At 40.7% G+C, this 25,100-nt stretch overlaps 1 protein-coding gene across 1 annotated transcript; it reads right to left on the reverse strand.

Moving 5' to 3' along the window:
- Positions 1-665: 665 nt before the first annotated feature.
- Positions 666-24,278, reverse strand: LOC112947318 (pituitary tumor-transforming gene 1 protein-interacting protein-like; the record flags this gene model as incomplete). Its single annotated transcript, XM_026039374.1, has 7 exons — positions 666-1,704; positions 7,432-7,478; positions 12,795-12,863; positions 15,910-16,021; positions 18,542-18,650; positions 21,133-21,185; positions 24,191-24,278. Coding segments are annotated over 7 exons (528 nt in total), but the record flags the coding sequence as incomplete, so codon positions are not given.
- Between the last annotated feature and the right edge of the window lie 822 nt (positions 24,279-25,100).

The raw sequence follows: 25,100 nt of genomic DNA on the forward strand, positions 1-25,100 counted from the left end.
CGTGACAGCTCCTCGCAGGCTGCTGCAGGTGCAGAAGCAAAACGSTTTTCTCCTCAGTGAGGCACCTCGGTGCCTCATGGATCACCCCACTCCTATCACTGATCATCACTCTTCAAAGACAGCCCTTCTCATAGCACTTTAGACTTGAGACTAGCTGAGACATCTGAAATTAAAGGCAGCAGCTTAGCAATGAAGTACCAAATGCGAGTGAGGAGAAAATTAGTGCACCCTATTTCATAACACTGGTTACGCTAGACAGCTGGGAAATGGGCCCAAATTTCTAAAAAATAAGATATCTGAGGATCTATATTCTCAGAGGAGGAAAATTATGCAGTGAAAGACGAGGAATGAATGTTCTACCAAAACCAGCAATAGATGATAGTTGAACTTCAGGCAGATTCTTTGAAACTGGAAAGAAGGGCAATTCACCTCCATGCCCACAGGCACAACTCCTGCGGCACTCATAGTGTGCTTGGATTTTCTTCTTTTATCAGAAAGCGAGTGAAAGAAAAAAAAAAAAAAAAAAAAACCTCTTCTCAAACTTGCACCAAATTAGTCAAGAACAACAGAGCCGAAAAGATCTGAAAGTGTTCCATTTTAGGAACGCTGAAAAAACAGCATATGAAGATCTTCAATACTGTAAAATTTCTTTAATGGATATAGCAGGGGAAAGTAAATGTGCAGAATCACAAGGAACAACAGCTCTTCWCTTGGTCGTCAAATCAGTAAGATGGTAAAAATACTCACTGGAACATTTTCTATGAAAAGAAAGATCGAGGGAACATACAGTACAAAAACAACAAAACAAACAAAAAAGCCACAAAAATGCAAGGTTAAGAAAATCCACATTTCTTACTGATTCTGTTAAGAAACTTTTTTTTTTAAATGAAAAGACTAGGCTTACAAAGTGTTCACACATCCAGGTGCATCTTCTCAAAATTAGACATATATAACTAGTCAAAATTTCTACATATTTCAAAATGAAGTTTTGCTAAATTGCTGAATATACCACAGGTGTGAAGAAAAAATAGTCATATATATTATTAACATCTGCATCAAAGTCTGTATTAACAGATACCTTCCTCCCTCCCCAGCCCTCACACATTACATATCTTCAAAATCTTTTTCAAGGGAAAACAAAGCAATCCTCATCCAAGAGTTCTCCACAGGAATGTGTCCGTTTCCTGCCAGCACCAACATCAGCTGCTTCTGCTGCATGCAGCTTTGCTTCCTTGTTGCCAGTCGTTTTACAAAATAGACAGGGTAGGAAAAAAAGAAATCTTTATTTAGGAACAGTAGCAACAACTGTTTTCAAATGGCAGTTCAGAAGAAATTCAAATACATGATCACAAATATAAGCAATTTACATCAGACAAAAAGACAGCTTTAAAAAGTGAAAAGGTAACATTTCACACTTAAACATCAACATAATTAACAAACATTTTACTACCCATAAGCACTTATAAGAAATTAGCTCTACAGAAGGAAATAAAATGCAAACAAGTATTTCAAGGAAGTCTTCATCCACTCAGGTGTATAACCGGATAAAAACAATCAATCTTTGGTGAAGGGAAACAAACCCAAAGGGCAAAAGAAAGCAAAAAATAGTCTTCCTGTAGTCTGCAATCAGAGCTCTGTTAGAAGGCTGTCAGCTTTACTCATTCTCCAATCTGCTGTAGGGATTATCAGAATCCTGGAGAAGACCTGTAAAATAAAACAGGTTCATTTCTATCTTCTTTTTGTTGTTTTTTGTTTACCAGCAGCAACACAGGTAGTCTATGAAACTAGGTAGCCTAGAAACATGGCCAGTCTGTATAACAGATTCAAAAGGCAGTTCTTGTCTTACAAAACCTGCTCAGTTAGCCAGAAGCTCAAGTACAGTAAGTTGGAAGTGTCCTTCAGCACTCATTCCTCAAACTAAAATCACAAATGGGTATTTCACCATTGAGCAGGGAGCAACATATTGCTCTGTGAAAGACTGCGAGGAGAAAACACTTTTCATTTGTGCAGTGCACCCTGCAAAAYGTACTTAGACAGCAAAGCTCACAAGACAGTCTGGGTACAGAGATAGCTCAGGAAAGGCAGAGGCAGACCAGCCAGTTTATAAAGCGGAGTTCTCCCGTTAATACCTAAGGTGCTGTGATTCTGCCCTAATTCTACTCGAGCTCTGCACAAAGCCCGTGGGGAAGCGGTGCAGGGCGCTCCGAGAGGCTTCAAACCCCGTGGCCAAGCGGCGCCGGGCTGGGGCCCCCTGAAAGCAGAGGAGCCCCGTGGAGCCCAGAGGCAGAGCTCCTGTTGGGGAGGAACAGAGAGGATCTGCTACCTTCCGTGCCAGCTTTGGTGTGCTRTGGTGTGGTCTCTTCCCCAGCTCTTCTGCTTAGGGGATGGCRAGAGGAGAGCGCCAAGAAGCCACTGCACAAACGCTCAAAGACGGGGCCAGTCACCCAAAGCTCGCTAGGAAGCCCCATTAGGTCTTTCCACAGCACCCTTCGTTCCCGTGTGCCCCCACGCTTAGATGCTGAGCTCCAACTCTCCTGTCTGCAGCTCAGAAGGTGGCAGCGCCACAAGCAGACAACATATAATATGCAAAATAATWAAATATACACGTATGTTTTAAACCTTTATGCAATAAAGGCTGACAGCGCTGTCAGGAATTATCCACAAYATTTTGAGTTACTACTTTTTTTGTGTGGCTCTAATCACACCTTTCATTTGTTTAAAACAAGTGTCATATATCTGCAGACTACTCTGACAAGTAAGCTAATACACAAAAATACTTCCAGAACAACATTATGATCTCTCCKCAGACATCTTAATAATTCTGTAGATAATTTTAATACACTCATAAAGTTAAGATCTATGGATCGATATATTTTATTAAAGAGAACTGTGTATTTTTTCTGCAGCACTTTTGTATTTCCTACCTTTACAATACTTTAAAAAAAAATCTATACAATATTCACAGAAAATTAGCAACAATATTAGAAATTAAAATATTAAAATATTTTATGACAACCAGCTCTGCAATAAATTCCTCTTGGAACTCCAAAGGCCAAAACTTCAAACTCCAAAGTAGAGAGAGGTGGCACAAAGTACAGAGAGGTGGCATAASATCTATGGCAAAACTAACTTTGGCATTTATGTATAGCTTTTATTTTGAAACAAGATTCTTTGAAGGCGCCATTAAAAATGCCTTATGGTAATCAAAAATGTTCCCCATTGTAGCTGAGTTTCACAGACAAAAAGCACAACCATGAAAAAGTTACTTTCTTGCTGAAAGGGCACTGACATCCCCCCACACACACACACACACAGAATTATAGGCACCTGATTTTATTTAGCTCACATATTTCTCTTTATGGAGCCTGGTAAGTGCTTATTATCTGCCTTTCATATAATTCGTTTGAAACGCCCATCTGACACGTATAGCTCTGAAACGAGCACAGCCCAACCCTGGGCTCTGCTGCTGACAGCTTAAGCAGTTCAGACTCSATTCAGGGGCTGTTTTGCATCCAGCAGTGCCAATCTCAGGCTGGAGTTGGGAAACTTCTCTGCTGTGCTTATTTACCTGCASATCCCTCCCCGCACCACGAGCTGCCTCAAGCAATGAGCCCTCTTACTCCATATGAACGTGTCATTTGCACTGTTACTACAAATGTTATTCTCATTAATACTGGCTTAGTTTCACTGAGCTATAAGGTTTAGCAATGAACTAATGGAATGAATTTCCACCCATTAGGCATTATTAGTGTCACATTATTATTGTTACAATTTAATTTCAAGTTCAGCGCTCTGATTTACTGCCTAATAGTGGAACCAAAAGCTCAGACCTTTGGTTCCTGATGACAAAAGACAACGACATTCCAAGAGGAACGTCCCTTTCCCAAATCACACATAACCACAAAAGTCACAAGGTCTGCTAAGCCTTGTTCTTACTCTTGCTCTCCAATCTACATCCAGTGTTTAAACCTTTATCTTCAGCCCTCCAAGGATGTTATCCCATTAAGAGTGGGAGACAGGGAGCAGCTCTCACTGAACATGGTGCCTCTGTCCTGCATGGGCACGTGCAGAGAGAGGCACAAAAAGAATGGGAGCACAGTTCTTTATTTTCATACTGAGATTGGTATCTAAATATGTGAGAAAAATGAGGTTAAAATCTAACATATACTTACCTATATTTAAGGAAAAAATGGAAAAATTGAAAGGTATAATGGACAAGAATCTTTCATTAATCAATATGAAGTAATGAGGTCTCTTAATACCCCTTTCAAATACATTCATGCTACACACCATGCTAACAGCACAGGCTCTCAGCCATGCAGACCTGATCCTCATGGTTCAGCAGTGTGGCCCCAAGGTAGAACTAACAAATGAAATATGAAAGGCTGCATATACTGTAAGAATGGAACCAAAGTGGGACGCTGCAGATCTTCACCTCTAATTACACCCTTCCTCTTRCTTTCAACTCCCCCAATTAATAACTCTATGCTTAACACACAGCAGACTATAGTTTAGGTGGGCAGCAAGACAACATTTGTCTGCCCTGCATTAAGAACTCTAGAGAAGGTCGAGGTTAGGAAGCCTCTCTCCTGAGCAGAAGGATTAWTTGCTGTGATAAAATCCTACATATMAAATTAATGTCATATGTAAAATAAAGGAAATAGGGGTTCAGTGTCATTAAATTAGCTATGAGAAGCTTTGTAGATTTGAAGCAAGTGGTTTGGAAGMCCAAAATCATGAAACACAATAATTTTGTAAAAATGGAGACACATTCCACTTCCAGTAGTATCAAGCAAAATGCTAAAGCACATAAAGGCCAAAGCAGCTTCTTGCTAATGCTAAACCAAATGCACAATAGCAGCAAATGCAGCAGCAATTAGGTTGCATCTCCTTTGTATGCTACACAAGCTGCAAAATCGCCTGAATTCCACTTTAAAATTTTCTAACAGTCAACATATAATTTGYGTAATCATTCTGCATTCATATCTAAGAGCAATCGAAAAATACTATCAAATTTTGCAACAAAGAAACAATTCAAAGTGAATACTCCTGGCTCCTAAAGCTCTCTATTGCTTCCAGTGCTCCCAAGGGATTGTGGCTAAAGTGACACCTGCAATGCATTATAAATGTGTAATTACCATTTAAATGGAATAAGGAAAGCTGGGGGATGAAATGGGAAAAAGCATTCCCTTCAAGCCAGGCAAACACTGAAATTTCAGGCATGATCATCTTAATCTACAGAGTCAGGTTAACAAAGTCACTGTCATTCTGCCACTCAGGCACTCCCACTTAACAGTGAATCCACTCTGCAATGAAAAACTGTGCAAAATAATCTAGTGTTTCCATAATTATTCACAGTCATTTTCATTAGGCTGCGTTTAATATGCTAACATATGTATTTACTAGACAGGGAAAACGAAGAGAGAGAAGCCAAAGCTATCAGAAGACCTCTTGAATTCTTACTCAGTCTCCCTGAACTAATTTAATAGGTACTTCTCTGCATATTATCAGACTATAAGATAGATTTGCAGTAAATTAATGGTTTTGTGGATTTCTGAATTTATGTGTATTGTTTTTTATATTTCTTTCATTTTTCTTCAGTTTTATACATCCTTCCCATATCTGCCAACTATTCATATACTATTCAGGTTCCTCTTTAGGGACAAATGATGAATATGAGAATCCAGGTCTCAAATCAGGACATCTCATAGCATAAATTATTCTATGCTATACACAATAGGGCAAAGCTGTCAAAAAGTCARCTTTGCAAGCAGCAAATCTGCACACAGAAATTTGCTAACGAAGTTTGAGTCYGATTGTTGAAATATGATTTTTGTGTGATAACTGCCCTGCAAAACATAACTACGTGAAGCGCTTGACTCCCTCTAAGGCAGAGCAGACCTTCCATTAACACAACGACCATTATGAACTTGTTCTTCATTAAGTCACTGACTTAATTAACTGACCCTAACATGCATCTAGTTTCACCTGCAGATTATAACCATGAAGGCAGCATTTTTAAATGCTACTCTGCTGCAGCGCAGTGCTTTGATATCCTACACAGAAGTCCTAGCTTCAGGACCCAGTTTGATTCTCGTGCCCTGCGCTGGGTGAAGATGAGCAGTTATGTGGGTACCTGTACAGAGAGGGGCACATTATTGTGGAGACAGAGCCACATCTTAAATGTCCAGGTTCTTTCACCAGATCTATCCTAATGCTTCAAATTCATCAGCATTGACTGCAAGGCCTTTTCTAAGAAGCAACAAACGAAAGGTGCATGTTGTTCTATGCTTTTCCCTTTTAAATATGGATTATTCTCAACTGCTTGGCTCAAACACAACTTACAACCAGGCTATAATGCTACAAAATATTGCAGGATTGAAGTTCAATATTTAACCAAACGTACTTTCAATTCCTACAGCATTCTTCCTCCTCCTGCTCAAGGCACACACTGATTTTGTCCTCCATCTCAAAGCAGTGCATTATTGCAAATGTTCCCCAGGCAGAGAGTCTCCTACAGAGTGCACCTGTATCACCCTTACAGCACGAGGGCACACTGCAGACTCACGAAGGCAATCCCAACTTTTTGTAATGAATTTTACAKAACACTGAAAAGTAACCATTTTCAGCAACTGTTCAGATCCATCACCACCTTCTCTGACATTAGTCCATTTGTATTAAAAACCTGCAGCATAGTTTTAGCCTATCAGCCCCTGAACGCACAGTGCTATTAACCTTCTGAACAAAACAAAATAAAACTTGAGACTGACAAGCAGAGATAATGAGAGCCTACGATGCAGTAAATCAGGCCCTACAGTCATAACAGCATGACTTCCCTACTGTATCACAGGTCCATTAAATATATATATATATATATATACACACACACATATATATGTATGTGTATATCCTAAGTTAGGCTGCCAAAGGTCTATCTTTGATTTCAGCCCGATTTAAAGTTCCCTAGCTGCTAGTCACTCTGTCCTCCTTAAACAAGCATGATTCAACTAGCCAATTTCAACCAAATTGTTTTATCAAGTTCAAATCCGACAGATATTTACGGTCCTACAAGTTTTCTGAAAAAAATCAGAGGGCCTATTTAGGGGAATACAAATAGAAAGCCATGCTCATGCTTACAGAGAGACGGAAGGAAGTATTTATCTTATTAAATATATTTAATGCCCCTGCAAACACCACCTAGGACCTTGTCTCTCGCCCGGGGGAGAGGTAACACTGCAGGAAATGCAGGGCACACCAGTGATGAGAGCAGGTATTCTGCTCACAGGAGACTCTCATCAGTAGGAAAGAGTGATTGATTAGTTCTGCTCCTCACAGAGGAGCTTGTTTCTGCTGTGAATTTTAATAATAATTAGGACAAGGGAAAGAAGAATTCATCTAGATACTGATTAATGAACCAAGATTACTACGTACCATACTTCCTGCGTATTTCATCATGTTTCATTTTTCTCTCATGTTTCCTACAACAAAGAAAAAATGGCATCARAAGACGATTCAAATTATTTTGAGCTGTAAGCAAAATATGGTAATTACATCAGTCAGACAACATTTTTTTAATCAGTATGCAATTAAGAATTTCCAAGACATATTTATCAGTTATGAATTCTACCTCTGAGACTCCCTATAATTCCTCATTAATCAACTGGGTCACTGAGTAGGGTATATTTACAAGCAAAAATAAATATGTTGGCTTTTCTATATCAAGGTAAAGTACCTAGATATATATGTGTATAAACACAMATGCACACAGGTATTTGTCTATATGTAAGGTGCAGTAACAGAAAATTCCCTAATTCTTTGCCAAGGGAATTGTAAGTGTAAAAGTCAGCTTTGAAAATAATGTGCCTCAGTTCTCTGCAAAAAGAGGAGAAAAAATGAAAGCAGGTTAAATGGAAATCATTCCATCATTTCTAGAAATAACTCCCTTCATCACAGCAGTTGGAACATATATTTTGCTTTGTTGATGAACAACAAAAAAGCTCCCACAAATCTGTTTCACTAGGATGCTCCTGGATCTTTATTATCAGGAAAAAAACATGGCAAAGGAGCAAAGGAACATTCTCCTAAGCTATTTATTGCCCTATCAAAAAAAAAAAAAAAAAAAAAAAAACCCACACCAACCTGTCTCTATCAAAATTCAACCCAATTAGATGAGTTGTGACTTTCCCAGTTCTAATTTGCACATATTCAGCAGAAAGCTGTTATGAGCTGACAGCTTAATTCACCACAGATCCCATCTGCCCTATGCATATTCCACCTCCAAACAATCCCTGCAGCTMATCGGATCCTGTGTCCTCTAAAGCAATTACCCTTTTTCCTACAGAACTGAAGGGCTGAACTGGCCTTTCCCTGCCAGAAGTCCCCGAGAGCTGAAGCCTCAGTAGGTCACTAGTCAACCTGACTCTGCCCTCAACACAACAAGCACCAAGTGTGGCAGGAGSGGAAGGAAGGAGAGGAAACACACACACAAACAACAAGAAAACAGGGCTGTGAGACCTTAAATCTCAGAGACACCTTAGGATACCTCCCTGAACTACTGAAAACAAGTATGCCCCCCACCCCCTTCCCAAGTTTCTTCCATTGCTTAAATATCAGGAGGATAAAACCATTAGTACCTATGAGGCATTCAGAGMCTGACAGGTAGCCAGTACTATATAACAGTGCCCACGACTAACTCAGCATACAGTAAATAAAACTTAGCCCCACATCAACAGAGAAGACCTAAACACAATTTCAAGTAGGCAGCCAAYAAATAATAAGCTAAAGGTGCCTTGCTGAACAGTTAACATCTTATATTAAGATCAATTAATATCATTATACGATGTTCTGATTTTGTCTCTGTTTCTTAACACTACTGCTATTCATCTTTCTGTATCCTAAATTTTTGGCTCTCAAATTGAGTTGCCTCCACTGCTCTAAATCAAGACAGTACTTGATATACTGTGTATAGTACTAAGATATATCATACACCCTGTATTTGTAGCTGTAAAGAATTAAACAAGGGTTCAGAAGAAGTCACTAGTCGAGGCACTCTTTAAGCACTGATTTTTTATGTTAGAGATGACATGAAATCAAATCAAGAACTGAGATTTATGCAATAAAATACCAAACTCCCTGAAACATTTTTCAGTTAGGAACCAAAATCCAATTTCCTTCCCCTCCTGCCCTCCATTATAAACCCAAACACTTCTTCATCAGGGGCTTTCAACCTTGTCAGTGAATGACTGCTYGTCTCTTCCTTCGGGTAATGGGGGAACAGCTTCATTCCAACCGCTGTCCAGCTTCATTCCAACCGCTACCAAGGTATTCCAAGGTCACCCTTCCCTCAGCATCCGCAGAAAAATGAATTTTAAACACAACTGCTTCATCTTTAGGCTTACAATACAGACATTCAATGTGTGGCTGAAAAGCTAAAAAATGCCAGGGATTGAAACTTGCATTAATTACACTTCYGCAGCTTGGGCTTCCTTGATGGTTTTGAGGGTTTACTAATGACAAACAACGGGAATGAAGGTGAAGCTCAGGCCAAGCCCTGTTCTGCTTCYGCAGCGAACTGCTCTCAACAGCAACACATGAAGTAGCTGTATCCCACAGAAGAGCCCAGCTAATAAGAGACACAGCAACATTCCTGTGCCTATTTCCTTCCATCTGAATGTCTACTTAYCTGAATAACTATCCAGTTGTTTTCAGAAATTATGTGAAAAACTTTACAGAGTGTACCCAGATTGCCCTTGCTCCTCACACTTGCAGACTGGAAGATGCTAAATCCAGTCGTGACTTGAACAACTCCCATTCTCTCAAGGGTATCTCTGCAAGAGGCCCATAACCTGTGTCATAGGGCTAAGTACATCAGATGGGTCTTAAACACAGCCAGTACAACTTAGCCTTAGCCATCACATAACCTCTTGAAAAATGGGGTCTGGATGTCTTTACATGACYGGTGGGAAAAAATGAAGGCCAAGTGCCACGAAACATTAAAAAGAGGGGCAGCTATAAAAGGGGTGAAAAACAGACTAGACATTGATGCCAAGTCAAACATCCCATACTGCAGCTGCAGYTGGAACTTCATTAAAATATTTTCTTTTAGAAAATCATATCTATGATTCTTTAAAAAAAAATCTATAGTTTGTTTATAGATCCCTATTTAGAGACAAACTTATTCACAGCCCATGAAACAAATGCCATTTCCATTAATTTCAAGTTCTCTTGTATTACTAGACATCATATGGGAAAAGAAACATGTTTTCCAATGGCTAAGCCATTGGAAAGAGTAGGTTCTTCCCTCAGCAAAAAGGAAAGCCCACACAGCACAATATGGTGCTTCCCTGTGGTGTGCTGGCCAAAAATGGCTTGTTGCATCAATGGCTTGTTGACTACCAGCAATTTGGCCTCCTAAGGACTCATCAGAAGCAAGTGGTGAAAGAGCAGGGCACTTGGGCCACCAGAAGAGGTCTATTCCCAGCACTGGCAGTAGGATACGACCCTACAAATCCCTCCCAAGCCACATAACAGGCACATAAAAGAACACAGGAAATGGCCAGGGCTGCTCTAAGCCTTCTCCTGCCACCAGAGCAGTTCATCTGATCCACAGACACTCTGATCTGAAGCACCCTAGGAAAGCAGGCAGCTGTACTAAGCTCTGGAATGGCAGTCTGCTCCCAGGGATCCYAATTCCCAGGTTAATGCAGGAATGGCCCGAGTCTTTGCTACCCACAYGTTGCCTGTGCAGGACGTGCTGTATACCACGTGCGCACAGCGAGCCCTGCAAGCAGGGAGCATCACGTTTCCTGCATGGGTACAGCTTAACTGGGCAAAGAACCTGTGAACCAGCAGAAAGGTTATGGCATGAAGTTATGCCCTCTGCTTACAAGCCTTTGCYTTAGGAAAAACACAGCTAAGCCCTGATTTTAGCAGATAAGGCAGTAAAATAATAAGGAYGTAAGTTTCTGCACAAGGCACAGGGATTTGACATACAACAAACGTCGATATTCTTTGCAGGATTCCTTCTCTTTACATTAAGACCACTTTGCTTTTGCATGTCCCTGTTATTGCTRCTGTTAGCCTGACCAATGCAGTTTTCAAACACAAGTAACCTGGTCAGACTGACAATTCTGTCTAGCTCGGGTGAATAACAAGTACAGCTACATGTCACGTCTGAATGATATTGAAATTTATGCCTCTTTGCTGTGCTTTCTAAAGGTAATATACTCTTGTTAGGCAATACCAGTGACAAAACCAGACAATGAGGGACTCAGCTTGTTGAGACCTTTGGGGGAAGAAAAACAAGCATCCTGATTGGGACTTCAGAAGAAACCAATTAATCTTATCAATCAATCCTATCAATTCACTCCAGTGTGGCTTATCAGGGAAAGAATGTTTCATATTGACTCTGGAAGCATCCATAGTATCAGCAAAATTATTAGAGGACATTTTACTATGTCTTTTTGAAAGGTCACATATAAGAGTTAACAGATGACAATAACCACCACACAAAAGTTTTCTGAGAAGATAATAAAAATCATAATGCAAATATCGGTATGCAAAGTGTGGGACTTGCACTCATAAAATTCAAATACCTGCAAAGAGACACTGCAGTAGATCAGGAGAGGAAAAAGATGCAAAACAGTTTATTTGTGTTTAGTTTGCAAAGCAACTCTGTGGTACTTTTCAGCAGTTTGGGAAAGACAGAGGAACGGCAGAACATTCTGCARTCTAAAATATCAACTATTTGATTGCTAACACAACTGCCGGCCTGGGTGTTTAATCAAACCAGGAAACTCTTGCTGAGATTAAATGTTACATTTTAAATATAAAACACTGCTTTCCTTCATTTCCCCATCCTCTTCATATTCAAGATAAATTAGTGAACTGTGAATTAGCACTAAGCGATTCTTTGTTTTAAAATAGTTTGTTTTAAAATAAGCACTTATGGCTTCTCTGCAAGGTCAGTTTGGTTTTGGTTTTCTTTCTCTGCTAGAACACTTAAAAAACCCAAACACTTAGATGCAAAGCACCACACCTGCACATCATACCCATCTGTTAGCTGGACAACACGGAGCAATGATTTTTGAGTGGTTTGCCCACAATACAGCATGGTTAGTCTCATGACACTAATGACTGATGGATACCTGTGAATAAACTTCAAGATTTTTTCACTTGGTCAATGGCTTTTCTGAGGACAGAAAATTATCAATGACTACTAGGAAAGACTAGTGCTGTGAGAACTGCATGCAGCAGTATTTCAGGAAAAGCAAACATCACAGATCTACAGATCTGAGCCAAGAGATGATGCAGCAGAAACACTGTATGGGCATAAAAGAGTTCTCCATGTCCTCAGCAAAATTTCTAATGCAGAAACTAATAGCACCTCACTAGCTAATGATACTAGCTAATACTATCTCACTATCAGCTTCTCCACCTTTCCCAAACAGGTTTTAAAAGAATGAGAACTGGTTGCCAAGCGAATCTAAAAAGCAGTTTACATCTCTGAATTCCTTGCCTCACCTTGGCATTAATCCCTGCCACAGGAATGCATCAGTTTTCGGGGGAGAACATCAGTGAATATCAACCAGTCTAAGGCACCTGACTCTCTGTGTTCACTCATGGAAAAATACCTGGGTTTGCAAACCCACTGGGCCCCGTTTTTTAAAAAACAGACTAAGTAGCATTATGGCTAACTCCATAACAACACCAGCCTCTGAGTTTTCCTCAGAAAGACAGAATACTTCCATACTACCAAGAACTGTGCAGCATGATATCAAAYTGACTAAACTTACCGCTGAAGAGACTGTAGCCTCCGTTCTTCTTTATTTCTTGCCAGTCTTTCCTCTTCTTCCTCTGCTCTGCTAGAAAAATGAAGACATGAAAGCTCATGAAATAAAAACAACTCAGTGCTAGACAGGGTTTAATCATTTAATTGATTTTCAGAAAAGATTTACAGCCTGCCCTCATACACAGACTTCAGAACTATGTAAAAATTACGCTGCYGAATAAGTATAATTTGTAGAATTGAAATTTGATATTTATAGTATTTGAATGTTTCATTAGCTGTAGCCATGTGCCATCCACAGGGCAATTTACAGCCTCTCAGGAATAGGCTGCAGACTTAGAATCACAGAATCACAGAATGCCCAAGGTTGGAAGGGACCTCAAAGGTCATCGAGTCCAACCCCCCTGCTCAYRCAGGGTCACCTASAGCACGTGGCACAGGGCTGCATCCAAGCAGGTTTTAAAGATCTCCAAAGAAGGAGACTCCACAACCTCTCTGGGCAGCCTGTTCCAGTGCTTTGTCACCCTCACAGTGAAGAAATGCTTCCTTAAGTTCCTGTGGAACTTCCGATGCTTCAGTTTGATAAAACTTGATAAAACTGTTCTAAAAATCACATCTCCCACCCACCATTTTCTCTATAGGTTCTGCTGCTTCACCCTCTTTGGTATAAGCCTACTGCACACATACAGGCAAGTAAGTCTGCTGGTGCCTCTTGGAAGAAGATTGATGGTACCTGAACCTCTGATGCCAGAACAATTTATCTTTCCAATAACCATCACTACTCAATCTCAAGTGCTAGACCTCCAGAGCACATCTGCACTGCGCATGTGCAGACATGCTCTACTGAATGTATGCATTACATACATGCATACATTCAGGCACATCACAGCAGGCAACCACTGGGATGCCATTAGGAATGCTTTGTGACCTATCCTTGAGAAAGCTGAGCTTCACCGAACCATTAAGGATGCCACAGAAGAACTGGAGGTCACTAAAGTAAAGGCCAAAGGGTATTTATGATTTGTGATTTGGTTCAGACAGAAGGAATTCCAGCTCTGTAGAGTCACTGAAAGGACACCTGCCATCCTTCTACGGGTGTAAAATCAAACGCGCTGCCTGAAGATGTTTGGCAGGACCAAGTTTAACCCACCTGCCTGTAGAGAACAGGGCAGCAACAGTGCCACCCGTCTGCAGTCACCAGCATGCAATTTAAACAAGAGTGACATCCAGTGGTTAATTGCAGCATGTAAAGATAGGCAATCAACTTGGGGAACAGAACTGGCAACCAAATTCACCTTTTCCATCTGAGTAATCAGGCCACACATGCGTTTGAACATATTTTTATGAACAACCTAATAATTCAGATTCTTTTTAATTATTTCATATACAATTTTTCTAATCCTTCCTTATTCATTTCTATCTAAAACTACCAAATTAATGGACTGATGGCACAGGATTCAGAATAAGTATTTCTCCACTGTATCAGTACTAACTATCCTCTAATTTCTATACACTTCAAGGACATTAAGCGTTTCTTCAAATTCAGAAAGGTTGGAACTAATCTTTATTTTTTTATTTTGACAAGCTGAAGAAGTTCAAGAGAAAGTATGTTCAGCACAGTTTCAGGGACAGTTTGTATTCTCAAGCCTGTGATTAGATTCTTTGGAAGGTCAAAGACACAACAAAAATAATGAGCTAAAACAGTGCATTTACAGTCCTAGAATTCCAGTCCTAAGATGAAGTCAGAGAACCCAGCTACATCCCTAGTATAAGGATTTATATTCCTAATTACTCCCTGTGTTCAAGGAAATAAGACGAGCTTGCTTCTTAAGCATTAAGATTCCTCAGCTTCTAAATTCCTGGAAAGAATATTAATGGTTTGATGGAACAAAGCTACACCCGAGTTTTTGAAAAGTCAGTAAAACAGATCTAATGCTACACTCCTGTATGTTTTCCTTCTCTCATTTACTTCACGCTTCAAATTTTATATATACATATATATATACATATATATATATATATATATATATATATATATACACACACACACGGAGAGGGAGCGGGAGGTCCCAAAGCTGAGGAAGTACAAAGCAAAAGGACTCCTGCTGAGAATCAGTGGATTTAATGCCAGTAATATCTCAGGCTTCCATGTAATAAATTGTGAAACCTCTGGAAATCAGCTGAACCTCACTCTGACAAGGTTTTTAAATCCTCTAAGTATCATAAGATCAAGTGAGGCACCTTCAGAGTCCTCACAGAAAAATACTCTCAACTAACACTCTGTTTTTAGCATTAGATGTTCCAGAACTCATGACTTAGCTACTAAAACGGAAGTCTGGCACAAGTCTTTTTTCCACAGGATTGAGCTAGATTTGTTGGCATGTCAGCCGCAGGGGCTGACACAGGTCTTCAAGAGGGTAGCTGGCAAATCTTGTATAAAATCCRAGTAAGTTTTATAGGACCCCAGGGCTTATCAGAAAAGAGCTACGGAGTCATCTGTTCTTCCACTAGCACAGAGTGGTACACTAACCTACCAAAAGAAGAGGTATGTGCTGTTTAAAATCATCTTTCCACTTCTTGAAGTCACTGCTACAACACATTCTACTGGCTTCTGTACAACTGCATTAAATTCCAAAATGAATGAGCAACAGTCACTTAGAACACTATTGTATTTTATTTCTGATAAAGAAAGATGGTCACATCTTATTTATGAGAAGTACTGCAAGACAAAAGAAGAGAGCTAGCTGTGAGTGCACGAAGGAACACTTGATTTCTGCAGAATTACCTTGCTTGAAAGTCAGTCACTCATCCTTAATATCTTATAGAAAAGGTATCATCTTCCATCTAGGTTATTTGGTTGAAATGGCAGAGACAGTTCCTCACTTAGATGCTGAGGGACTGCTGGAACCGGGAGCAAAGTCTGAAGCATGGGACAYGTCCCAGGGCTGTGGGACATTGTCCCATATTAACCGTCTTCCCCATGCCAGGCCCTTCAGCTTTACCACAAGCTTGGCTTGAAATAAATTTGTTCTGCTATAAGGAGAAGCAAGTATTTATCTGGCTGTTCAAGTACTTCATGTAGCAAGGAAAGTTAGAGGAAGGAAACCAATGTTTGCACTGACCTCCTGGCGCGGCGCCTCCTGCAGTAACAGCAGTAGCAGCAGCAGACTGCAAGGGACACCAGGATGAGTCCCGCGGCCACGGCTATGGCGATAAGCAGAGCCTCAAAATTTACTGAAAAACAGGAGCACATTCAGCTTGTTAGGGCTCAGCAYCAGCACCTCTTCATCTTCCATTTAACTTTTTCCCTCCTAAGACCATGTTTTTTTCAGTTCTACAAGAAGCAGTTAAMGAGCATACAGTTAGGAGACAGTGGCAGTGAGTGTAACCCAGTATCACACTCCCCAGCTGTCTAACTATTCCTCAGCTCTTCCTGGCACCACACAACTACAACTGTAAGGGAGAAGAAGAATTGAAGTAGCTCAGCATAAAACTAACACTCCCCAAGTCATTTTCTACATCCAAACAGTGATCAGAATATATGGGTGCAAGCTTGCTAGTAATCTTAACAATACATGCAACTATAAACTGGGATAGGATAGTATTCMAAAAAGAAAAAAACCTGCACACATAAACAAACTTCACACAAACACAAACTGAAAGTCTGAAAAAGAATGAGGCTTGGGAAGAAAGCTAGGGGAATAATATCATCAAAGCAGTTACAGCAACTTTAAAGAGCTATTTTAAAAGACATAACAAAGAACAATATGAAACTATTAAACTATTCAGGAAATACCCACACACACCAATCCCAACACATACACAATGTTTCTATTTTAAATTATGATGTAAAGTGTGAGGAGGGAAGAAGGGAAGGGAGGAACTGTCTCTTCTCACATCACACCTCAACAAAAACATGTTACCATTTCTGTCCAAAACCAAAAGTTGTAGCATTAACACTATTTTTATCACTATTCAACTATTTATTCACCTAATCCAAGGTGTTTCATTCCATAATTCAGCTTTAGAAACACTGCATTTCACTAAAACTTTATGACTGCTCCTTCAATATTTTACTGGTCTGGTCAACAAGCCCACTATCAATTAAAATTACTGAGGTTTATTGTTATGTGATAAGAGACAACATGCAGTCAAGTGGCATGTAATTATATAAATGATAAAGAAATAATTCATAATCATTAAAATGATTGATTAATGGTTAATTTCTAATATGCCATATTTAATTAAAAAATTGTATCTGAGAGCCAGTTATCTTTTTGAATTTCAAGGGCTGCAGTGTCCACCTTTGTTTCACCAGTGCCACTTCTGCCACTTTGCAGGAGGATGCAGAGTAAGGTCCTTTTAGAAAGGAACAGATATTCATAGCAACATATGGTCAATGTTATATGTTCAATACGTTAATATGAACAACTGTTCATATTCACAGGATTAACTATGAAATTGGAAGCCTAACTTCCTTAAAAATGTACCTTTTCTGTGAAACTCTTACGATTAGATTTTTAGTTCCTAGTTTTCTCTTAGAACAGCGAGCCCAAAGCAGAGAGAACATCTGCTAAGAACAAAGAGCTGCTCAAGTTCTCCTGTACTTTCCGATCTAGTCCCCTCCTTTGCGGGGATTGTATGAAGCAACAGCTTTCATAAACTTCCACACAATCCCCTTGCACAGCATTTTTATAAACCTAAACTACCCTTATACAAGACTACTGCAGGAGCTCACTGCTCTTGAAGGCAGCAGGGTTTTTTCTAATTTCCAGCTTTCAGAGTCATTGACAGTTCCCCTACACTTGCTTTTATCTTTCAGCCTCCTGCTCTTTCTGCACAAACACCCGACAACTGCATGCCTTTGCTTTGCTGGAGGACAGCCAAGCTCAGTCTTCTCCACCGACAGCCTTTCCAAGGTCTTGTTTGTTCTCTGCCCCCATCCAGGCAGAATTGACAATGGTGCACAGTATTCCACAAATAGCTCTAAAAAAGATCTTACCCCAATAGCTGCATATGCATTGCACTGTATTTTGCAGCAGGAAATGCAAGCAAAAGGAAACCTAGAAACAGTGAAATGAGGCAGTGCTCGATCTCCAGAGCCGCTATGCACTTTTTAACCTTAACTGCACAGCCTTCAGCATCCACAGCTTTTTCAGGATCTGAAGCAAAAACAGTAGTAAAGAATTTTCAGCCAGTTCCATTCCTGTGGTACTGGTTCACTGCTGTCACCACAGCAGACTGGAAACTGGGGAGCCAGGCAGTTTCTAGAAGCGTGCACATACACAGCCTAGGAAACGAGAAAGGTAAGAAAGGCCCTTCTTCAGCAACTAGACACTGACCTTAGCAGCCTGGAGTCTCAGATATACAGTTTAACAAACAGGCAAAACCTGTGCAATCACATACAGCACAGGAAACACAGGAAACATCAGGGATTTTCAAAGCCTGCACCTCAGTTGATCAGAAGAATCCTAACAAACAGCAGGTGTCTTAAAGCCATCACTTCAGTCTAACTATTTGAGTTGCTTATAAATCAAGAACCTTTTTCAATTTTTCTATGACTGTGTTTCACAGGTCCARAAGCTTCAAGAACATGGTTAAAATCATAAGTCCTGCTTTACCTCTGAAAATAAACTCTTACCCCTGAAAATAAACTCTCAGGAAAAGGTAATAGAAAAAAAAGAAAAAAAAAAGTCTTMGTTTGGCCCAAGTATATTGACATATTTCTACAGTAAAAGTAAAATTAGTACCTACTCCAGCAAACTCCCCATCGAGCATTTGAGAGGGAACATAAGGAAGATGATGGCAGAATACTTCTTACGGGGTAGTCGATGCAAGTGTTGTTTGTGTAACACCAAAGGCACTGTGTAAGAAGAAAAAGTTACATCTTCAGAAAATAGTTTAAAATTCAGTCCCACAATACAGCCCCTTCAACAGACAGAATTTGTCATCACTAAATGTCAGTCGTGGTATTTTTAGATAACACCTAATTCCTAGATGAGATCTTTCCACAATGAATCTTAAAAGAAATACCCTGTTCTGYCAAGGGTTCCTCTTACCACCATCCAAAACTTCTTTAGCAGTTGAGTTGAATAGTAAAGAGGTTTTGAATGAGTAACTAGTTTATCAGATTGAAAACAAAACTATCAGGAACATGACTCTGAGAAACAGTGACAATTATGCAGAGTTGATTAGCTTGCTCTAAAAGGTTAGAAAACAGTAAATAAAAAGGAAACTTTTTGTCCTAGATTCTKCACTCTTGAAACAACTGAAGAGACAAGAATAACTTACTCATATTTTATAACTGGCAGACTGTATGAATCACAAATATTTCCCAAAGACTCTTCAGCAGAAACAATCGAGAGTTCAAACAAGTTTGAACAAAAACTCTTCAAACAAGAGTTTGCACAAAACTACTCCCCTAGGACTTTATTTTAATCAAGGATGTTGGGCAGAATACACTTTTTTGGTTTACTTATTTAATAATAAAAATCAACTGCTCAAAAGTAATTAAGACTAATATGAGCTTGGCTAAAAATTAGCCTTGTGAAACTTGACTAGAAGCTAACAGTGACCCTGTCTGCAGCATGAGGCTGGACTAAAGGACCTCCTGATACCTCTTTAATCTGGATGATTCTAGACTGCTAGTGACATCAGGAGCAAAAAAAAAAAAAAAAGTAACTTCAAGTAACTATCAAAAATGTTGCTGCCTCAAGGGCAGTAGATGCTGAGTAACTGATCAGTGCAAAGGTTAAAGCAAGAGAGAAATCTTTCAATTGACTTATTCCTAATACTAAAAATTAGAGCCACTTTTCAAAAATTAGTTATTAAATAACACTTAAAAGATACATAAATAACAATACACTTACCTACAGAAAAGCAACTACACAGAATTACTTGATARAAACAACAGAAAACAGACACATAGCTACTCTAAAAACCAGACTAATTTTAACTAGAATTCACATTGCTTAGATTATGTCTATTTGACTGAGCTAAACAACATATTTGGGGATTTATTTTGTATTTTTTTAATCTATTTTTTTTCTGCTACCTCCTCCATTTATATTGTCTCTAATACAAGACACTAACTTTTCCTATTGAAGCAGTTAAGATTTCAGCAATCCTACACTTTTATTTTGCTTACACTATGCTATGGCTTTGTTCTGAAGTCCTTTTTTTTTAGTACAACTCTAAACTCATCTCTTCAAGGTCAGCACTAACGATGTTGCAGAAGTTTCACTGAATTATCCATCTTTCTGTCACCAGAGCTAGCCTGGACGCTGTCAGTGGTTTGACAGTTTCTCAGAATGATGCATCTACAGCTCTTCACGCCTTCAGCACACAAGCACATCCAAAGGGATTTTCTCTCAAGTGAACGTGAAGCCCTCAGGTTAGGAAAATTTGTACTTGTAGATCTGCTAATAAACTAGTCTCAGACCTAATACATTGGCAGCATCAGTCTCTGTCTGAATCAAATAGCTATAGAAGCCGTCCGTAGACTCACACTGGTAATTAAATTAATGACTGGTGTTTCTTTCATTACATTTCAGAAGATGAAGAGTTCTTTTCCAAATGCTATGTTTACGACAGAGTCTAACAGCACACAGTAAGCAGCCACCTCAGTACAAAGCAATTAATATTTTACCTTTTGTCTTAAAAAGGCCAAGAGATGTCTAACAAAGACACAAGCATAAACAGCTAGACTTTCTCAATTTTCCCTAGTGAAAAAGCTTAACTTTTGTAACGTTAARCGTTTATATTTATATTATATTACAAAATGTTAACTTTTGTAATATAAAGACCCCAGAAGTATTTATTTGCACTGACACCTAAAGTCAGAAACAGAGACAAGCAGGCACCTCTCCCTCGTGCTTTCACTGTGGCAGTTTTCCTCACTGTTGCAGAGAATCTGCAAGAGAGGCAGCTTTTGGTCAGCTACTCCTCCCCTTGCTTTGGAACTACAAACATTTTCAGCAATGCATAGAAAAGCAAGTCCAACTGCAGTCCAAGTCAACACCTTCCTTACTTGCAATCTCACTGGAAATCAAGACACTTAACTACGGAGTCAGTCATCTAAGCTGGTCAACTTAAGCACCTGTGGTCAGATGTATCCAAAGGGAGTCAGACAAGTCTAAGCACCTACCAAGCATGAGTCAGTCTGCCTCAGTTACCTTGCATCCCTACAGGCAGCTCTAGAGAAAAGCATCTGGAATGTACTTCATTTTCTAGCTTATCTGTTCTGAACAGAGGAAATACAAAGCATTTTATCCAGAGAGTATCTTGCTAAATGTAAAAACTACTAAGTTCTCATCAGTCAAAAAAGAGGTTAAAATCTTACCTACCGAGACATTTTTTAGACATTCTTCACAGGACTTCTGGGAAAAATCTGAACATGCTAGGAAAACAAAACACAAACAGATAACATTTATTTTTACTCAGTAACATCAAACACAGTATCTAAATTAGTGTTTTTTCTTCTATTAGGTACGTATCTATAAGCTTGCGTGCATTTATAAGAGGCAAACTGTTATATCAAACAGTTAACACAATACTAAAATTAGCCTTTTTCTCTTCCTTTAGGTATATACCTATCAYCTTAGCTTTACTTACAAATCAAAATTGTTGCTCTTCACATGCAAGTAATAAAAGTTCAAGATTTTGGGAAGGAGGGCAAAACTTTAAAGTAGTTCTCAATTTAATCCCAGAAAAATTCAAATAGCATTATTCTATATGGACAAGCAGATACCATACTTAAAATTAAAGACTTATGACTTGTAAACAAAGCAGCTTCCTAACCATCAGTTATAGAAGTACTGTCCTAAACATGTAGATATACCAAGTACTTCTTGAAACTTTGGGTTAAGTTGCGTTTCAAGCAACCAATGCAGGCACAGTAAAAAGAAGCAATCTAACGCTCATTAGATCCTTATCCCATGAGGAAGTTTCACAAGCTTTTCACAGCTCTAACTGCCTTCTGACTGAAAAAGCATAGCAGACAACCTGTAACAGTAGGTATCTGAAAAAATGGACTTAAGATATATGAATTCTATTATTTCTTTAGGCTTATAATAAATGAGCACCACACAGTGTTGCTTAATAAAAAATACTTTAATATATATAATTTGAACATAAACCTCAAATCTAACACTCATAAAAAAGGTCAATAAAATTTCCTGKCACACCAAGCACTGCTTTACTATGTGTTAAACTGAACAGGGGAGAATTTAAATCTGCCACTGACCTGCATTAGCACTGGCCTAAACATCTTCATGTCCCATCGCAAAAAGTGTGACATTATCATGAATGAAATTACCATGAATGAAAGAAAAAAAAGTTTTAATTTGATCTGTGCATTTCCCTGGGTCACTCAGCTTCCAAACAGTTATGAGTATCTCTGAGTGTGATGTTCTCTCCAGAAGCAGGAGGAAAAAAAAAGGAAGTGGAAGAAAGGAGGAAAGGAGGGGAAAAAAAAATAAAAAAAAATGCTGAGAGTCTCCTAATATTTCAAGTTCTTTATCAGGAAAAAAMCCCAATCCATAGTACTACTATGTGGTATGCATGCTGTATTTTAAAGGATACTCATCAAACATGAGCATCCCTTCCTCCACGTTGAATCAAAACATCTGTTTCAACTATCTAATTAAAATAAGCAAAACAAATTAGAAAAAAAAAATCTCTACATGATGCCTAATGCCTACATGATGCGTTTACTGAACAGTAGGAGCATTATTTTGATAAGGAGTATAATATTCACCAAAATAGCTGCATCAGTATAATACCTTACACAGAGACTGTTTTCATTGTATAAAGAGTCTGTTCTCACAAGAAAAACAGAAAGAGCTGTTACTGTTCATACTGTTCAGCTCTACAGGAAGTATTACTAAGTATTTGTAAGGCACTATTTGTATTACCTCAGTTTCTAGAAGACGTACTCATGGCCCAGGGTAACACTGCACAAAATACATGAAGAAGTCTGTCCTTCTCCAAAATTAAGTTAAAATAGCACAAACTACAACATTATTTTGTTTAAAATCAGCTTTCCCTCCTCAGTGTATTGGGGCACAAAAGCGTATACAGCCTATAGCAATTTCTTAGAGGACAGGGCTCTCAAACATCTTCTCAGTCAGCATATGCTGAAGACTACTTGCCAACCTTGACATCGGTGACATGTTCTAATTGGTCTTACTGTTCTACTGAAGAAAAGTCCTGACAACTGAAATAGTCGGGAACCTTTCAACATCCACACTCATGTTTATTACTAGTTTATACCGATTTGTTTTCTGCTCACATTCCCAAGGTAACACTGACACACCTGGAGAAAGTGCTCACAAGCTCCCAGCCTTTGCTTTGCTCCAGTAAAGGGACTCTGTTCTTCTAGGTGTTTCCTCAAGCCCCAAAAGATGCATCTTTGTAGTGTTACCTGCGGCAGTCCAACTTTGCTGGACATACAGAACATTTAATAACAGGCTACACATAGTTCTGCAACCTATGCAGAACTATGCTGCAACACAGAAGCAACAAAACTTCCCTCTTTCCTTTCACAAGAGCAGCATTTTGGCAATTCAAAGGTATTTCATAATCGTTAGGTGCACCTCTACTTTTTCCCCAACTGTTTAGCCCTTAGATAATAAGAAAGTCGGAATAATAGTCATGTGGCAAAACCTTCTTTATTGCTCCACTTAAGTGCCACCCACATCTTAAACACCACAATCCTTCTCCATATCAAGACTCAACTTTGTGTGAGGAGCAAACTTCCAAACTAGACAATAAAAATGCTCTGTGAGTTCCTCTCTGGGAAATCCTTAGGCTGTTGCCACCCAACACAACCGCCTGGTTTGGCTCGTGCCTCCCGGAACCACCGGGAACCGGCAGCCCGGGGCCATGGACAGCGCTGGCTTCATGATTCCCGCTCTGAAGTCTACTGGCAGAGCTGCTTCCCTCTCCCTTCTGTCTCTCCAGTCAGATGGCTCCCMGAGCTGGATGTTTCCCTGCCAAGTGCAGGCTTTTCTGGAAAGCAAATGGAGCTCCTCAAACTGAACGCTGGAAAACTGCAAGGTCCTGTGAGATACCSTAAGCGAACGAGGGCCTCCCTTACCAAGATGCCCTGACCTAAGGAGGGCCTCCCTTGCTGCTCCTGTCAGCGGCGGCCAACGCGCGGGATCGCGCTACCAACCGCGCTCCGCGAGCTCCCGGGCTGTAAGCGGCGCACACGAGGCCACACGAGCCCCCGGGGGGGCTGCTCACCCCGAGCCAGACCCTCTTCCCCAACGCGAGGGCAGAAGCAGGTGCCGGTCCCAGCCAGATCCCGCCGCACGCGGGCCGCGACCCAGACCCGCCACCCCCGGCCCTCCGCCGAGGGAGCCGCCACCCCGGCGCGCGGCAGCCCCGCGCACCCCTTACCCCGCGGCGGCGGCGGCGCAGGAGAGGCGGTGGTGGTGACTTGGGCCAGCCCGGCCCCGGCCTGCGCGCAGCCCCACAGCAGCAGCCACAGCGGCAGCGCCGCCATCGCGGGGCCGCCGCCGCCCCGCGCGCACCAGGAAGCGCCGCGCGCGCAGGCGCCAACGGCCGCTAACGGCGGCCAACGGCGGCCAACGGCGGCGGGAGGGCGGGACGGGACAGGGGCGGCGCCCGGGGACGGGGACGCTCCGTGAGCACCCGGCGCTCGCCCTGCCCGTCACCGGCGGGTCTCTGTGGCGTCGTTGTGCAGCCGGCGGTCGTGCCCTTGGCCTCCTCTGCCACGGCCTGCCCGGTTTAAGGGATTAATGCCCTTTCCCCGTTCGTTTCCTCATGCGAGGAAAAGCAGGAAGCTCAGGGAGGGCATCCCTGTGGCACAAGCCCACTGTGGCAACTGGGTGACTGATGGAGCCCTTCTTTGGCCAGTTAGGGGATGTGGAATCATGGAATCGTGGTTGGAAAAGACCTTCCAGACCAAGTTCAGGCATAAACCACCATCCCTGATAACCCATATGTCCACAAGCGCGTCATCTACACGTTCATTGAACACTGCCAGGGATGGTGATTCCACCACTTCCCTGGGCAGCCTGCTCCAGAGCTTCACCACTCTTTCCATGTAGAAAATCTTCCTAATACCTATCCTGAACCTTCCCTGGTGCAACTTGAGGCCGTGTCCTCTTGTCCTGTCTGTAGTTATTCTGGAGAAAAGGTTGACCTCCGCTTCACTACACCCTCCTTTCAGGTAGCTGTAGAGAGCAACTAGGTCTCCCCTGACTAAACAACCCACATCTCCAAACTAAATAATCCCAGCTCCCTCAGCTGCTCCTCACACATCCCCCTCTGCTCTGGCAGCTAG

This window comes from Nothoprocta perdicaria, unplaced genomic scaffold (assembly GCF_003342845.1).
Source record: "Nothoprocta perdicaria isolate Ctin4 unplaced genomic scaffold, notPer1 scaffold_23, whole genome shotgun sequence".
NCBI classification, from domain to species: domain Eukaryota; kingdom Metazoa; phylum Chordata; class Aves; order Tinamiformes; family Tinamidae; genus Nothoprocta; species Nothoprocta perdicaria.